This window comes from Chiloscyllium punctatum, chromosome 44, assembly GCF_047496795.1.
Source record: "Chiloscyllium punctatum isolate Juve2018m chromosome 44, sChiPun1.3, whole genome shotgun sequence".
Classification (NCBI taxonomy): domain Eukaryota; kingdom Metazoa; phylum Chordata; class Chondrichthyes; order Orectolobiformes; family Hemiscylliidae; genus Chiloscyllium; species Chiloscyllium punctatum.
Genome location: NC_092782.1, coordinates 34,868,538 through 34,887,750, shown reverse-complemented (window position 1 = coordinate 34,887,750; position 19,213 = coordinate 34,868,538). Strand labels below are relative to the sequence as shown.

At 39.6% G+C, this 19,213-nt stretch overlaps 1 protein-coding gene across 1 annotated transcript in view; it reads left to right on the top strand.

Moving 5' to 3' along the window:
- LOC140466867 (mitogen-activated protein kinase 12-like) overlaps positions 1–19,213 on the top strand; it is a 68,022-nt gene that overhangs the window by 22,805 nt on the left and 26,004 nt on the right. The window contains exon 4 of the mRNA XM_072562609.1: positions 16,117–16,228. Coding sequence (XP_072418710.1) covers positions 16,117–16,228 — 112 coding nt within the window. The remainder of the gene's footprint in view (positions 1–16,116; positions 16,229–19,213) is intronic.

Below are 19,213 nucleotides of genomic sequence, written 5' to 3'. Positions count from 1 at the left end.
ACATGTAATTTTTAAGGTCACTTGAATCATAAATTGGAAAAGGTGTTGAACAGGTATTCAAGCCCACAGTCAATATTTTCTCCACAGGGCAAAGTAGCAAGTGCTATTTAAATGTTTCCTATATGGAACAAGCAAAATTGACTGCAAAGTTGAAGAGAAATGTCTTCACCCAGGGATTTGATTTGAATTGTTATTGTCACAAGTCCTGAGATATAGTGAAAATTGTATGCTATCCAAACAAATCATACTTTACATAAGTACATCAGGGTAATAGAACAGAATGCAGAATATAGTATTACAACTATGGAGATGGTGCAGAGAAAGATCAACTCTAATATATGAGAAGTCAATTCAAAAGTCTGATAACAGTGGGGAAGAAGCTGTTCGTGGAACTGTTGCTACATTTTTTCAAACTTTTGTATCTTCTGCCCAGTGGAAGAGGGTGGAAAAGAGTATAACTGGGTTGGGAGGGCTCTTTGACGATGTTGGCTGCTTTCCCGAAGCAACAGGAAGTATAGACAAAATCAATGGAAGAAAGGTTGGTTTGCATGATGGACTGAGCTGCGTTCACAACTCTCTGTAATTTCCTGTGGTCAGAGCATCTAAATGGATGCTTTCAGTGATGTATGTATAAAAATTGGTGAGAGTCATTGTGATCATGCCAAATTTCCTGAGCCTTTTGAGGAAGTAGAGGCTGGGTGTGCTTTCTTGACTGTAGCATTGAGTGGATGGACCAGGACAGACTTTTGATGATATTTACTCCTAGGAACCTGAAGGCCTTGACCATCTCCATCTCAGCACCATTGATACAGACAGGGGCATGTCCTCCACTCTGCTTCCTGAAGTTGATGACCAGCTCCTTCATTTTGCCGACATTGAGGGAGAGATTGTTGTCTTTATGCCACACTAATAAGCTCTCTGTCTGTTTCCTGTACTCTGTCTCATCATTGCTTAAGAGCCGACCCACTACTGTGGTGTCATCAGCAAATGTGTAAGTGGAACTAGAGCAGAATTTGGTCACACAGTCATGAATGTATAAGGAATATAGTAAGGTCCTAAGTATGCAGCCTTGCAGAGCACTGTAGTTGAGAATGATCATGGAGTGTAGGCACCTACCCTTTGCTGACTGCCATCTATGGGTGAGGAGTGTTAAGCCAATGGAATTTTCCATTAGAGAAGCCAAAACATTTTTTCAAAATGGAAATAGTTACAATTCATACGGCTAACGGGACCAAAGTGGGAACAGGGTACTGAGTTGGTTGTGTTGTGGGTAAATTACCACAAACTGCCTTTAATTTATGTAGTTATTAAGCAACCTCACAGACAGTCAAGTAATGAATTAATTATTAATTATTAAAAACTTTATTGCATGTAGCAACCAAAATAAGACCCCTCAAGAAATCAAGTTAAGCCTCATAATTCACCATGGCTTTTAACAAATTAATGGTGGAATTTAGCTATGATTCCAACCAACACTGTCTGCCTCTGATGTACAGGTTTGATCCTTGTGCACTGTTGTTCACTGTTTTGGGCATAAGTCCTTCAGCCCTTCATCAGGAATGATGAAGCCCTTCCTGATGAAGAGCTTATGCCCAAAATGTTGATTCTCCTGCTCCTTTAATGCTGCCTGACCTGCTATGCTTTTCCAGCACCATACTCTCAACTCTGACCTCTAGCATCTGCAGTCCTCACTTTCTGCTCCATAGTGTTGTTCATCCAAGATCTGCTGCCGAAGAGTTCAAGTGTTGGATTCTTACACAGTTTTTTTTCATCCTTCAGGTCTAGTGGATGACATTATTGATTATCTTTTAGCTTCTTTCATCCACAATTTTACAGGCTGCAGCTTGCATTTTTATCAGAAGTAGCTTCCTTGTTCCTTGTTACATTTGGCATTGATTGTATGTTTGAAGACACACCTTTCCTGCGATTAACTCCTTAAATTCTTCTCCAGGACAACCAGTTATCCTTGTCTCACAAAGCAGCCAATTGTCAAGCAGAAGTTAAAACTGTTATTTGTTTATGTAATTTTGACTCCATCTTTTCCCAGGCAAGGCTAATTGCTTTTAATTCCTGTGTAAGTTTGTGCGTATTTTTTAGTAGGTCATTTCAGACAAAGTTATTCTTGCTTCTTTCAATCAATGAACAGTTGTTAAAAGTTCTGAAGTTTACATATTTCAGCTGATCAGCCAGGATGATATTAAATGGCAGAGTGGAGCAAGCTTAAATAGCCAAATGTCTTACTCCTGTTCCTACTTTCTATGTTTCTGTGCTACATGCAAATTTCCCTATGAGCAAATGTTTGAATGGAGTGTTCTATAGATGCATCCCCCTGAGAGAGTATTCCTCATGTTCCTCCTTAAAGATATTTTTAGTAAAGCCTAATGCTTTTCCAAGCTTTTGGTCATCTGACCTAACAACTCTTTGTGGCTTGGTGTCTGAAACATCTGCACAGAGGCTGGGTCCCATCACCAAGGCACCCTTTGTTTACTAATGATTTGGAGATGCCGGTGTTGGACTGGGGTGTACAAAGTTACAAATCACACAACACCAGGTTATAGTCCAACAGGTTTAATTGGAAGCACTAGCTTTCAGAGCGCTGCTCCTTCACCAGGTGGTTGTGGGGCCAAACGACCTGATGAAGGAGCAGCACTCCAAAAGCTAGTGCTTCCAGTTAAACCTGTTGGATTATATCCTGGTGTTGTGTGATTTGTAATTTTATTTACTAATGCACAGTACACTGGCTGTGAGCAACCAGCTCAAAGTCAATTCTCGAACAGGGAGTTTCTAATCTCCTGGTTATGTTGGTTAGCCAAGGCTTTCCTAATTGGCCCAAGTTAACAACCTCAATCAAACATTTCATAGCTAACAAGGTCAACCTGATCCTAATCTCTACAGTATCAAACTTTGCTTTATAATGATCCTGTGAAGACTTTCATGATGTTAATGGCACTATAAATATTAGCTGTTGTTGAACTGGATTGGACATATTCTGTTTTCTGATTCTGTAATTTAGCAAGCTGTCAACCCATGCAATAAATTATTGATAATAAAAAATGTATCCATGCTAAGTTAGCTTCAGTACTACATTCAGTTTCACCCTGATATGCTGATCTTTCTCCAGCATATTTTGATTGTCTTTTAGGTTAATTCCTCAAATATAACAATACACCACACTCAACAATAAATCTTATTATCTGGGGCTGAAATAAATCTGGCTTAGTATTTTAGCAGCTTCCTATGGGTGGCACGGTGGCACAGTAGTCAGCACTGCTGCCTCACAGCGCCAGAGACCGGGGTTCAATTCCCGCCTCAGGCGACTGAGTGTGTGGAGTTTGCACATTCTCCCCGTGTCTGCGTGGGTTTCCTCTGGGTGCTCCGGTTTCCTCCCACAGTCCAGTGAATTGGCCACGCTAAATTGCCCGCAGTGTTAGGTGTAGGAGAATGGGTCTGGGTGGGTTGCGCTTCGGTGGGTCGGTGTGGACTTGTTGGGCCGAAGGGCCTGTTTCCACACTGTAAGTAATCTAATCTAAATAATCCTATTCTGTGGCACCGGAATACAAATGTGAGCATTTAGATTGTGACCCAAATATTTGAGAGGTTCCCATGAAAATACTTATTGATGATATAAATCTGTTCTCAACACAGGGCCCTGACAAAATGGAAAAATAGCTGAGAAAGCAAAGAAAGTCAGGAAGTACCACTGAGTTAGCACCTAGATTGACCTTCTTAAAAACAAAACTGAAGATACTCAGATAACTGGGAGAAGTAAATGAGTACCACAAACCCTAGAATAGAATGATGTGGAGGAGCCAGTGTTGGACTGGGGTGAACAAAGCTAAAAATCACACAACACCAGGTTATAGTCCAACAGGTTTATTTGGAAGCACTAGCTTTCAAAGCGCTGCTTTTTCATCAGGTGCTTGTGAAGCAGGATCATAAGACACAGAATTTATCACAAAAGATTTCAGTGTCATTGAACAAACCTCGATTAAGTCTTTCATCTTTTAGAATGGGTTTGTTAGTTTCGGTTCTTTAATATGTAAACCCCAGAGCTACTTTTAAGTCACATTCTCAAGATAGCTTAAAGTTTTGGAACAAAAGGTGCCATCTCAGCTCAGACAATGCATTAAAGGTGTGAGGTTAAAGTCTGTCTGTATCCAAATCTTAAATCAGACTTGTTCTATTTCTTAAGTGGAATTTACATAATATTACTTTCAGCTGGTTATGTATTTTTTGAGCAAAATAGAATATATATGCAAATATAATTCTGCAACTATGAATTCCCCCCATAAATTTATATGTGTGTTTGCATGCAGGAGAGAGAGGCAGAGTGAATGTGTGCATGTGAGACAGAGTGTGCTTGCCTGTGTGCAAGTTTGATAAAGTATGTGTGTGAGTGTGATGGGGTATAAGCCTGTGAGAGGGTGCATGCGTGGGTGTGAGTGTGTGGGTTGTATATGTGTGTGTCCATGAGAGAGAGTCTGCGTGAGTGTGTGAGTATGTGTGTGTAGTGCAGTGGGGTCACCTGTAGTGTGATATGACCCCAAGGTCCCAGTAGAGACCATCCTCATGGGTACCAAACTTGGCTATCAGCCTCTACTCGGCCGCTTTGCATTGTTGATTGTCTGAAGGCCACCTTGGAGGATGGTCACCCGAAGATCTGAGGCCAAATGTCCCTGACTGCTGAAGTGCTCCCCAACTGGGAGGGAACACTTGAAGTGCTCACTTTGCCTGGTGATTGTTGTGCAGTGTCCATTCATGAACACAAAGACACACAGACACACACACACACTTATGTACTCACGCAAACCCTCTTCTCATACACGCACACATACACATCCCCACTCACACCCATGCACGCACTCTCTCACAGGCTTATGTCCCATCACACTCGCACACATACTTTACCAAACTTACACACACGTAAGCACACTCTCTCACATGCACTCACACACACACGCACACACTCAATTTGTCTGTCTCTCTCCTGCACGCACACACACACAAGTTTATGGAGTGAATTTATTTTGCAGAATTATATTTACATATACATTCTATTTTGCTCAAAATATACGTAACCTACAGGCAGTCAATCCATGTAAATGTTGTGTAAATTCCACTTTAGAAATAGAACCAGTCTGACTTAGGATTGGGATACAGACAAACTTGTAACCTCACACCTTTAATACATTGTTTGAGCTAAGATGGCACTTTTTGTTATAAATCCTTAAGCTATCTTGAGAATATGACTTAAAAGAAGTTAATTTTAAAGAACTGAAACAAACAAATCCATTCTAAAAGATGGAAGACTTGTTCAATATATCATTTCAGCTGCATGACACTGTAATCTTTTGCTATAAATTCTATGTCTTATGATCCTGCTTCACAAGCACCTGATGAAGGAGCAGCGCTATGAAAGCTAGTGCTTCCAAATAAACCTGGTGGACTATAACCTGATGTTGAGAGTGTGATGCTGGAAAAGCATAGCAGGTCAGGCAGCATCCAAGGAGCAGGAGAATTGACATTTCGGACATCAGCCCTTCATCAGGAACTCTGATGAGAAACATTTATTCTCCTGCTTCTTGGATGCTGTCTGACCTGCTGTGCTTTTTCAGCACCACACTCTCGACTCTGATCTCCAGCATCTGCAGTCCTCACTTTTTTTCTTATAACCTGGTGTTGTGTGATTTTTAACTTGGAATAGAATGAGTTGATTTAGGAGTCAATGCAATTAGTCCTGACCATTACACAATGGTAAAAATGTATTGGGGAATGAAGAATCCATTACCCAGAAACAACAATCAATGATTGTGCAGCAAAGAAGGGTATTAACAGATTTTAATAGTGCTTTAAATTTTGATTACAACACAATGGGATGGACATTAAGCATGATTACGATGTTCAAGGTTTAACTCAGTCAAATTTAAATTTTTGTTTGTTCGAGGATCATTGCAAGTTGATATGCAAATGCCCATTTCAGCCCTCAGCTCACAAACACCATGCAATAAGATTATTTTGCAGCTGCATCAAAGTGGCAGCTAGGCTTCTGAGATATACCTGTTATAGTATGCACAAAGATGATCCTATACAGCATTGACCTACGTGTAACTGCAATTTTCATCTCGGCTGCTTGAGCCATTGACTATAAAACATTTTATATATTCAGTACGTTTCCAACATGTTGGGTGTTCATATCACTGTGCCACAAAACATACTGCCAATGCCTTGCTGTTCAATAAAATCTTTGATGAGTCTAAATATTTTTTTCCATCAAAGTAGACCATCTCCTCCTGATCAATCAGTGCAAATTCTGTCCTGTAACTGCTGAAATGCCATCTCTACTGAAAATAGTTCAGTAACCATGGAAACTGGACGAAATCAATTCAAAATTTGTCAAATGTATAAGTATTTCCTTGGCAACCAGGCTATTTTTCACTTAACTGTCAACAGGCAGCAGTTCTTAAAGTTCATTCAGTTTGCTAAGCAGTAAAATCTCCATTGTGTCCTATTGTGCAATTGTCAATGAATGTATTAAGAATGTGTGTTTACAGCTTTACTATAATAGTGAGCAGTTGACATCTTCCTATTTTACTTCCCTTACCTAGAATGTAGTTCTCAAGTTTTACAGCATTTGTTTTTTACATGTAGCAAAACTATAAACTTGCAAATGTTTCAATTCTGATATCACTTTGAAGAGGAATCAGATCAGACTCAAAAAATTAATTCTGTTTCTCTCTTCAGAGCCTGAGTTTCTCCAGCATTTTCTGTGCTTGTTTCAGATTTCCAGCACCTACTGTATTTTGCTTTTATAAGCTTGCATTTGCTTCACAAATACCAAACTGTACAAAAACGAAAATTCAAAATTGTGGCCACTATTTCTGGGAAAGCACTTGACAAGAGTTCTTCTTCTCTGCTAAAATGCAACTCCTGAAGTGGCTCAGGGAGTAAAGGTATCAACTAGAACGGGTCCATACAGTCAGGAAGATCACAGTCTGATCCCGAACTGATGCCAAGTTAGATCCTGTTTGGGTTGCTGTGGAAAAATTGCAGTTGACCATAATGACTGCAGCTTAAGGCGGAAGAAAAGACTGCTAGATTTCAGATCGAACTATTTTCCAGTGAATTCTCCTGGAAAGTGCTTATGTTTGAACAGTCTTAAAACACAAACACATGAATGAGATTCTCCATGGCTGCCTACTAGAAACCAGCACCTTAACTGTTGTGCCTTAACCATCTGCGAGCCTGGACAACTTTTATTTTGATGTCCTTTTACCCAGTGGCTGCTGAAGTATCTTCTCTGGGTCTGACGTGGAAGGGATAAACTATAATACATAATGCACTGTTTTAGCAATCTGCAGATAAATGAAGATTAGAGTAATAGAATCATACAGTATTGAAACAGACCCTTCAGTCCAATCAATCCATGCTGATTATATTCCCAAACTAAAATCGTCCTACCTGTTTGCACTTAGCCCATATCCCTCCAAACATTTCTTCATGTACGTACTTATCTAAATGTATCAAAATAGAAATCTTATACTACTGAAATGTAGTAACTGTAAGAAATCTAGAATTAAACTTGATATAAGCCTGAATCTCAGGAGCAGCTGCAAGATTCACACTAATCTCAGTCCACCATTTTACATGTGTGATTAGCAGGCAACAATTCAAGTAATATCAAATAAATCTGAATAAAATCTTTTTATAACTTTTCCAAGCTGTTTTGGACAGACCAAAATATTGGCTTTAATTTCATTTTGTATAAGTGAGATTTTAACATTCTAGAAATCATATAGAGTGGATTCTCTGATCCTCAATGGTCTCTTCTATTGCAAGTTAAGCAGGCTATTTTGTTGGCACGCAAGGGCTTTCATTCTCACAAAATGAACATTTAATCTTGAATTGATGTAGCTCCCTTAAAATTGAGCCTTATCTTTTGAGTGCTTTCTATAACTACACCCCAGCATCTATCTTTGTGAGGTGCCAGAATGTGATTAAGGACAGGTGAATGGTGCAGAAATGGAGGTGGCAGAAAAATACAGTTTTTTAAAATTGCAACTAAATTTTGTTGACAGCGTATTATCAAAAATTTCCCACCTTGCTGCCATGCATCTCGGCTATACTCTTGAGATTATTTCATTTATTTAACTCTTAATGAGGCAATTAATGCATCTCCTAGCTTCTACCCTAAAGGTGATGACTAATGGAACCATCTGGTGTTGTTTTCTACCTAAGTTATTAATACAGCAGTATTTCACTGCAGCATATTGGACTTCAAGTCAAAACAAGCCACAATGACAAAACTCAGTCAGTGATGAATACTGCAGTTAGACAAGCTCTTGTTAGCCAGACTGCTTGTCTAACATGTAGATTTGGACAACCAGAAATATGCTCCAATTAAATATAAGAGGACAAAAATTATTATCTTCAGTTTCCATGATACTCCCTAAGCTACCAAGTTATCCTGTATCACAGTAACTATCTTTGTCTAAACAAAATTGTTCATAACCCAGTGTCAAAATTGGCCCAAGTTGAGCTTCCAAATGTACATCTGCTCCGTATCTAAGACTGCCTATTTCAATCACTATAATATGGCCTGATTTCATCCTTTCCCTCAGTTCATCTGCTGCTGAAACCTCATCCATACCTTTGCTGTCTCTAGACTTGGTTATTTCAAAGCCCTCCTAGTAGCCTCTCATATTCTATCCTCCATAAACTTGAGGTTTTCCAAACCTCTGTTATTCATGTTCTACCTCAAAAAAGTCCTCTTTACCAATCACCACTGTGCTCGTAAACCAACATTGACTTGCACAGTCAAGCAATGCATCAATTTTGAAAACTCTCATGCTTGTTTTCAAATCCTTCCATAGTCTCACTCTTCCCTGTCTCTATCATTTCTACCAGCTCTTTAACTCTCTGAGGTATCTCTGCTCATTCAATTCTGGCCTCTTAAGTATTACTGTTATTAATTACTGAACCACCGGTTGCCATGCCCTCAAATTCCAAGCTCCTAATCTCGGAAGTTCCCTTTATAAACCTTCTCCTTGCCTCTTTTTTTTCTCCTTTATGGCACTCCATTCAACGTCATTCTTTGACCAAGTTTTTTTAGTAATTTATCTTAGTATTTCCTTAGCTGTCTCTGTTATCAATGTTGCTTGTTATCGCTCCTTGGAATATTGTATTATCTTTCCTCAAGACTCATATTGTAAAGGGTTATGGAATAAATGTCCAGGATAACTTCTGGCTTACGATTACTAAGTTGCGAAAAAAAGGCTCCAACAATATACATTTTCTGACTGTGGTAAAGCTATGTATAGATATTTATTTTAATTAGGAGAAAGTGAGGACTGCAGATGCTGGAGATAAGAGCTGAAAAATGTGTTGCTAGAAAAGCGCAGCAAGCCAGGCAGCATCCAAGGAGCAGGAGAATCGACGTTTCGGGCATAAGCCCTTCTTCAGGAATGAGGAGGGTGTGCCAAGCAGGCTAAGATAAAAGGTAGGGAGGAGGAACTTGGGGGAGGGGCATTGGGAATGTGATATGTGGAAGGAGGTTAAGGTGAGGGTGATAAGCCGGAGAGGTCGGGAAGAAGATTGCAGGTTAGGAAGGCGGTGTTGAGTCCGAGGGTCGGGATGAGGTGCTCTTCCTCCAGGCGTCGTGTGGAGGAAGAGCGCCTCATCTTCCATCTAGGAACCCTCCAACCACAAGGGATGAATGCAGATTTCTCCAGCTTCCTCATTTCCCCTCCCCCCACCTTATCTCAGTCCCAACCCTCGGACTCAACACCACCTTCTTGACCTGCAATCTTCTTCCCGACCTCTCCGCCCCGCCCCCTCTCCGGCCTATCACCCTCACCTTAACCTCCTTCCACATATCACATTCCCAACGATCCTCCCCCAAGTCCCTCCTCCCTACCTTTTATCTTAGCCTGCTTGGCACACTTTCCTCATTCCTGAAGAAGGGCTTATGCCCAAAACGTCGATTCTCCTGCTCCTTGGATGCTGCCTGGCCTGCTGCGCTTTTCCAGCAACACATTTATTTTAATTATCCAAGACACAGAATACAAGAGCAAAGAGATTATGTTGGAATACTATAAAACACTGGAGTACTGCATGCAGTTCTGGTTCCCACATTATAGGAGAAATTATTGATTCACAAGGATGTGGGTGCCACTGGCTAGGATAGCATATATTGGCTATCCCTAATTGCCCAGAGAATAGCTAAGAGTTAACCGCATTGCTGTGGGTTTGGAGGCATGTCTAGGCCAGATCAGGTAAGGACAAGTTTCCTTCCCTAAAAGACATTAGTGAATGACCTCAAAGAAAATAAACAATTTATTTGGATAATGGGCAAAAGATTAGAGGAGACAAATAAAATATTCATAAGTAGATTCATAGACATGTCCAGCACAGAAGGAGGCTGTATGTCATATTGTGTCCACGCTGGTCAGTAAAAGTTTCACTACTCTAATCCCATTTTCCAGCATTTCTCCCTTAGACCTGGGAGTCATGGCAATGCAAGTAGTATCTAAATACTGCTCAAACATTCTGACAGTTTCTGTCTCGACTTCCCTTTCAGGCAGTGAGTTCCACACTCACACTGCCCTCTGGGTGAAAACATTTCTCTTCAACTGTCTTCTTAGCTTTCTACCTCTTATTTTAGAGGCCTCTTGTTCTTGACCAATCTACTCATGAAAAAGTATCCTCTCCACCCTATCTAGGCCCCCTATACTCTTATACACCTCGATCAGGTCCCCTCTCAACCTTTTTTGTTCCAAAGAAAACAAACCCAGCCTATCCAATCTATTGTCATAATTCAGACCCTCTAACCCAAGCAGCACTTTGCACTAGATAGGATACAGATTTACCAGCTGCATTTGGGGAGGTGAGAGCCTAGTGTTATTATCGCTAGACTGTCAATTCAGTGATCCAAATTTAAATCCTGTTATGGAATTTGAATCTATTAAAACATCTGGAATTAAGAGTCTAATGATGATCATGAAACTGTTGCCATTTGTCAGAAAAGACCTTCTGATTCAATAATGTCCTTCAAGGAAGGAAACTGCTGTCCTTACCTGATCTGGCTTACACATGACTCTAGATCCACAGCATTGTGTTGACTCTTACTGTGCTCTGGGCAATTAGGAATGGGCACTAAGTGCTGGCCTAACCAGTAAAGGCAATATCAGGTGAATGAATGATAAAAACCTCCAATACTGTGGTGACGAGAAATACACGCAGGACCCCACCATTTTATACAGTTCCAACATAACCTCATTGCTCTAGTAATCAGTGCCTCAGCTAATTAAAGTAAATATCACTTATACTTTCTCAACCAACTTAACGACTTGCTCTGCAACCTTCAGAGGTCTGTGAAAATATTCACCCATAGTCCATCTATCTCTAACAGAGTTACAGATAATAAAGATAAATTTCTCTTCCCACAGCAGGGCATTGATTATATAGAAGTCATAGTTCATACGTTTGCGGAAGGACCAAAATTAGTGGCATAGTAGACAGTGAAGAAGGCTTTCTAAAGTTACAAAGGGATCTTGATCAAATGGGTCAATGGGCTGCTAAATGACAGATGGAATTCAATCTGAACAAATGCAAGGTATTGCATTTTGGAACAACAAACAAGGGCAGAGCTTATACAGTTAATGGTAGGGTCTTGGGTAATGTTATAGAACAGAGGGACTGAGGAGTGCAGGTACATAATTCTTTGAAATTTGCATCACATATAGACAGGATGGTTAAAAAGGGGTTTGGCACACGCCTTCATTGGTAGGTCCTTTGAGTATAGAAGTTGGGATGTTATGTTAAGGATGTACGTGACATTGTTGAGGACTCTTCTAGAATACTGTGTCCCGTTCGTCGCCCAGTTATAAGAAGGATATTATTAAATTGGGAGGTTTCAGAAGAAATTTACCAGGATGTTGTCAGGTATGGAAGGGCTGAGTTATAAAGAAAGGCTTGATAGGCTGGAACTTTTTCACTGGAACATAGGGGTTGAGAGGTGACCTCATAGAAGTTTATAAAGTAATGAGAGGTATAGATAGAGTTAATGGTAGTTGTCTTTTCAAGACTCGGTGGGAGATTTCAAGACTCGGTGACACATTTTTAAGGTGAGAGGAGAGAGATTTAAAATGGACCTATGAGGCAAGGTTTTTATATAGGGGATGGTTAGTGTGTGGAATGAGTCAAGGTTAGAGTGGTGCTGGAAAAGCACAGCAGGTCAGGCAGCATCTGAGGAGCAGGAAAATTGCATTTCGGGTAAAAGCCCTTCATCAGGAATGAGGCTGGGAGCATTGCATTAATCATAGATGCTAAGTAAATATTAATTATCTAAGCTGTGTTTTCTTTTCAGAAAGATCCAAAACCTACAGTAATAATAGGAGTCCATCATTAGAATGTTTTCTTTAAATAACTGCTTTGTAATCTCGGATTAATTTTCACAAATCTTGTTCCATTTTGCCACCAGATTTCAGTTGGAATATTATACTGTTTTATTCATTCCTGGGAGGGTGTAGTTAGATGGTCCAGTATTTATTGCCCATCCCTAATTGCTCTTGAGAAGGTGATAGCATGTTTCCTTCTGCAACTGCTGCAGTCCATATGGTGTTGTACTCCCACAGTGCCTTTTGGAAAGGAGTTCCAGGATCTTGGCCCATCAATAGTGAAGGGCCAGTGATATAGTTCCAGGTCAGAAGGGTGTGAAAGTTGAGGGAAATTACAGACAGTGGGGCTGCCATGCATCTGCTGATGTTGGCCTTCCAGGTGATAGAAGTGACATTCTCAGAAGGTGCTGTCAAAAGAGCCTTGGTGAGTTGCTGCAGCGTGCTTTATAGCTGGTACATACTGTTACCGCTGCGTTGCCAAAAATGAAATCTGTTACTAAAATGTGAGGGAGTTCAATAAGCCTGCTTCAGTTTCCTCAACATAGAAGGGTTGTTGTTTTTTTTCTTCAGAGGGTTAGGGCAAATAAGGAGGAAAAACTGTGGGTCACGAGATCGACTATCACCTTGCTTTCGAAGCCAGGACTTACCTTCCCTTCCCCTGCACTAGGCTAGTTGTCAGTTGACTCTCGAAGTGAGACATTTGTCATGTGTACCATAAATGACTCAGTTAAGTTGGTAGGGGTTAAGACAGATTTTGAGGGAGAGGTTGAAATCCTGTCCCCACCAGAAATCCACCCGATAGAGAAGAATCACTTTCTTTTTCAACCTTGTCAATCTCCGAAATCAGTAACAATATCTTGTTTTTTTTTTCCCCAGTTGTGCCCATTCTCTTTCCCATTTGAAGGCATTGATTCTATGACTGGGCTAAAATCTATGTCTAAATAAAAACCAAAAAAACTATGGATGCTGTAAATCAGAAACAAAAACAGAAGTTGCTGGAAAAGCTCAGCAGGTCTGGCAACATCTGTGTAGAGAAATCAGAGTTTACGTTTTGGATCCGGTGACCCTTCCTCAGAACTAGTTTTCCTCAGGTCCAGTGACCCTTCCTCTAAACAGAGCTTTTCCAGCAATTTCTGTTTTTGTTTAAAATTCATGGCTAGCTTGATCAGGAAGGGGTGTTTCACCTTCTGAAGTTACATAGGTAGGGATAGCAGGTCAGACCACTTTGGGCATAATGATTTGATGTGGTCAGATGACTCACTAAGGTTCACTGTCTGGGGTCCAATAAAGACCAGCTGCTTGGACACAGTACTGGAATGTGTCTTTGATATCATACCCCTACATTGGCTCAGTACTCTCAAAGCAGAAAGTCAGGAAAAAAATTGGTTGAGAAAGGAAAATGAGAGAAGCCTCATCTCTAATGGATCAGTATTGAATTAATTTGTCAGAATTAATAAATGTCACATTTTTTAGCTTTCTTTTCATTGACAGTATTTCCAGATAACCACTTATATTTAAACCATTAACTATAGTGTTAGTATACAGAACATGGAGTCAAATAAAACAAATAGCTTGATAAATACATTGAATTGAGTGTCTCATTTGAAATTTAGACCTGAATTAGTGGAGTACATGCAAGACTTGTTCTCACCAATCACGTAAGATGTATCCTTGAATTTTTTTCCTTGTCAAGCAGAATATGTAATTGGTGATTTTCATGACCAGTAATCAGAAATACTTATATCTACACGCAATGGGGAGTTAATTTCTTTTGACAAGTCAAGAGTGGGGTTTGTGTGTCATAGAAGAGCATCAAAGATCCAGAAAACCAGAGTCCTCTGCAGGTTATGAAGTTTTATGTGTACAATATCAATGTCAGCCTCCCCACTAGATACCAACCAATTGACAAGGACGGGGATTGGGGTTGTCCAGGCAGCAAATGTTGGTTCCTGTAGCGAAAGGCTTTTTTGAATCCAATTGTCACATGAATGAACATATGAAGTAGGAGCTGGATTAAACCATTCGACCTCTGAGCCAGTTCTGCCTTTGATAAGATCATGGCCGAACTAATAATAGCCTCTATACCACTTTCCTGCCAACCTGTGATACCCTTTGATGCCACTGTCCCCTTCCCGTTAGCCAAGAATCCATCTGATTCTGCCTTGAAAACATTCAATGACTGAAGTCCCACTTTGTTTCATGATCCTTTTGCTGACTTCTGTTTGAAGTAAACTTTGGTTGATGTTAAGGATAGATTCAGGCTCCACAGTGATGACCCCATAGGTAAAAAGCTGCTTTCCAAATTCACAGAAGAATAGCAAACCAAACAAGATTTCAGAGGGTACAAGGTGTCCATAACCCCACAAATAGTTCATTACAGTTCAGAAAATTGACAAGTGGAGAAAAACCAGTATTAGGAATGTCAGATTATTAACTGCAATGTTAGTAGCTCAGGGCAGATCATATATACCTTCAACGATCTAACTGGTGTCAAAGAATAACGCCTTTGCAAATTTTTATAACACATTCTTTCATATTCATAATTTGTGAACATATAGGTCTCCAGGGCAAAATGAATTCTTTCCAAATTTAGTCTCTTTTAAAGGAAATTGGACAATGGGCATAGATAGAAAAGATAAAATTTTGCAACCTTAACTGTTTGAAAGGTAGGGTTTCTACAGGAAAGTGTCATAACAACTAATTAAAAGATCTTGTTAAGTACCACATCATTTAATAATCACTTGACTATTCTTTTTTTCATTTCATAATTTTATTCAATACAAAATGCAACTAACTGTGAAGAATATACTTATTATGACTGGACATGTCTTTCCCATATGCCAAGTTTTATCATGTGAGTAGATAATTACACTAAAACAAAAAGAAATTACAACCGATGGAATAAAACTTACATTTCTCCCATTCATAATATTGTTTTGTATACCATTCCTGTTTTGGGATTATTTACAGAAGTTGGAATTCTGTATTATCAAAAAAGAATCAGTGTAGTCTTAGATCCTATGCTGTTTACTTAATGCAAAAGCATGACAGAAAACAAAAGTGATACAATTGTACGTTGCATAGAAGACGTGGTAAGATACTGTATTATCTCCGTAATATTTTGTTTGAACTTCCAATTCTTATTTAAGTAATTTTTCAAGACACATTCCTAATACAATCTGAAATAAAAACAGAAAATTCTGGAGAAACCCAGCAGGTCTGCAGTATCTGTGAATAATGAAACAATTCACATTTCAAACTGATATGACTCTTTAGCTTTAAAGAAGAGTAATATCGGACTCAAAATGTTAACTCTGTTTCGTTTGCCACAGACGCTGCCAGACCTGCTGAGTTTCTCCAACATTTTCTGTTTTTATTTCAGATTTCCAGAATCCAAGGTACTTTGCTTTTATTTGGATGTTAGATTCTAATACAGTGTTTTAAATTTTCATCACTTTAAACATCTAAAATCCTGCCTATCAGCTTAATTATTAAAAGTCATTCTTGAACCTTGAATCTTCCACTCTGGAATTACTTAATTTAGCTTTATATCCTATTTCTCTATCTAGGACCCAGCATATCATAAACAATGACCATCAACCAGTACCCTGGTTACTGCTTATCTAAACATTAAAACAGCTATGTATTGTGGCTATTGTTCAGCATTACATTTTTAATGGTCGTACTGATGTTCTGCTTATTAATTTACCTTGCTTTGCAGTTATTTGGTTATGCCTTTTATGGGAACAGACCTTAGCAAATTAATGAAGCATGAGAAACTGACTGAAGACCGGATCCAATTTCTGGTGTATCAAATCTTGAAGGGCCTAAAGGTCAGTTTGTCCTTCAGTCATTAATTTTGACTCTGGGAATATGATATTAGTTAATTGCCTGGCCAGTTTTAAAATGAAAGTTTTATGTCTGTACATATAATTTTAGACAAGTGAGTTAGAACCTTATGCCCTTACATTACTTTGAGACATGTTATATTAACTTGCAAGACATGTAGTTATCCATAATTGTTTTTTTTCACCAGAATATAATAAAATCGTTCTTTTGAATCTTCTACTCTCACAAGCGTACTTCAAAACAGTATTCTGAGGATGTGGTGTCAATGGCATATTGAAATTCTCTTGAAGCAGTGCAGTGGTTTGATGCAACTGTTTGGTTGGCTGAGCCACTTCTCAGGGCAGTTAGTATCCACCTACCTCACAACTTAGTTTTTCAGCATTTTGTTCTATTCATTCATGGCATGAGGGCATTGCTGGCTAGGCAAGCATTTATTGCCAATCCCTGCTTGCTCAGAGGGAAGTTAGGAGTCAACCACATTGCTGTGGGTCAGGAGTCATGTGTAGGCCAGACTGGGTAAGGATGGCAGTTTCTGTCCCTAAAGGACATTAATGAACGAGGTGGGTTTTTCTGGCAATTGACAGTGGATTCATGATCATCAGTAGACTCTTAATTCCAGATTTTTAAAATTGATTTCACAATTCACCACCTGCCATGCCGAGATTTGAACCTGGATCGTCTCTGGATTAACAGTCTAGTGATAATACCACTAGACCACTATCTCTCCCGATCTTGCACATTGGAATACTCCACTGACTGGAATGAAGTGCATCCTTCAGTAACTGAGAGCCTTTCCGAAGTGACCCTCTGATGGTGGAGGTGCTGGGACTGACAGTCATAAGACAGCTTGAAGTGCTATTTAAGATATTGTATGATCATTTATTGGGAGTGCTGGTCACTACTGAATGTGAGAAAACAGCATAGATTAAATATTTTACGATGCTCTTCAGTATCTCTTCAGTACCACCGATAACACAAATTTAACTGGGTGGATCTAAAGCTTTAAAATAGTCTAGAGCTGGCAAGAACAACTGGTTCCTTCCCAAAATAAGAATACTGAGCCTGTTTATATTTCTTATTAACAGTTCATGTTTATTTTTACTGATGTCAATTTTATTACTTCCATGGTTTAGTTTCAATTAAATTCATATTTTCCAATTGACTGGGATTGAGCTCCTGTTCTCTCTGGTTTACTGGCCCAATAATGTAACCATACACTATAATAACTCATTTTTATTCATATGTTGCAGAAATTTAAACAGTAACTGAAGATCAATTCCATTCAGCATATATCTTCTTTGTATTCTTGTGAAATGAAAAATGGCGCCAAACAGAACTTGAAACTTTGTGAACAATAGCAATATTTTTCCAATTTTGAAGACAAATGCAATTTAATGTTTTGGCACCAATGAGAATTTTCACCTATGGAGTCTTTAACGCAGAAAATATCTGAAGGTGTTTTGCAGAAGAGGACTAGCTGGTGAACCTCAGTTTAAGAAATAAGAGAGAGGCTAAAAGCAGTTTTTTCAGAACATACATATACCATGGCTGTGGTGTGCTACCAGAAGTAGATGTGCACCCACACAAGAGTAATTTGCAAATGCAATTCACTCACGAAAACAGCACAATGTTATTCTGCAACTGACTGCTGAACTGGCTTGAGGTTACGTGGGTGTTAAGGTTTCATCCTGTTCTTTCGTTATTGTCTCTCAGAAATATACTTAGCCACACGGCATCTATGAAATAGCGCTTTCACATAAAAGTCATTCTTTTTCAACAAAGGAGGGAAGCCAGAGGCAGTAAAGATTCTGGCTTCTCGTTGGTGTATTGTGTTGATTTCATTAAGGAAATAACTTCAATTGATATTGGCAGGATATTAACCTGGCCTGTGTTGTCTGGAAATTCTTAACCACAAACTCCTTAGATTCACAGATTTATGTATTTTGAAGCAGCGCCAAATTCTTGGAGGTCGTGTACTGACATGGATTGAGAGCTGGCTGGCAGACAGGAAACAAATAGTAAGAATAAACAAGTCAGAATTTGCTGAAGGAACTCAGGAGGCCTGGCAGCATCTGGAGAAAAATCAGAGTTAAAGTTTCAGATCCAGTGAACCTTCTTCTGCACTGATTGAACAATTCATTTTCTAAGTGGCAGCTAGTGACCAGTCAGATGCAGCAGGAATCAGTCAGACCCCAACTATTCACTATATTTATATATAATTATTAATATGGCCTAGGCTGCAAGGCCATAACAAAGGAGTGGAATGGAAGGGGGCACCTCCCAGAGTAGACAGAGCAGAGAGGAGGGAAACAGGAGGGAGTGGGGGGAAAGCTATTGAAGCCTTCTGATTGACACAGGAGCCAATAAAGGAGGCTCATTCACCCTTCCTGACTAGGACTCCATGTGGCTTATAGTGAGTGCTGAGCACTAGGTGCTGGACTCAAAACATCATGAGTAAAATCCATTGGTTGTTGCCAGTAACTGAGTAAAATTGGAGTGAGGTGGACAGGTAAGCACAGGTAAAAACAATGACTGCAGATGCTGAAAACCAATTACTGGGAACAGTGCCACTGGCATGGAGCCCAGTTTTGCAGATGCACCCCCCCAATCCCCACTCCCACCCAACCTCAAGGGCCATAAGTGTTCATCTGAAAGTTTGCAGTCTAAATTCTAATGTTCCCACACACACACACACACAGTCCAGGGCACTTGGCCTGCTGATCTTCTACATTTTCACCAGTATGTGGAAGGATGAGCAAAACTCTTTTTATACAGTGAGTTATGCACTACCTGAAAAGATAGTGGATGCAGATTCAATTGTACTTTTTAAAAAGAGAATTGGGTATGTGCTTCTAAAAAAAGGACATCTGGAATTTTAGAGCTATGGGAAAATAACAAATAAGTGAGACCAATGGACAGGATTTTCAAACAGCCAGTACAAGCACTATGATGTGAGTGGTCTTCTGTGT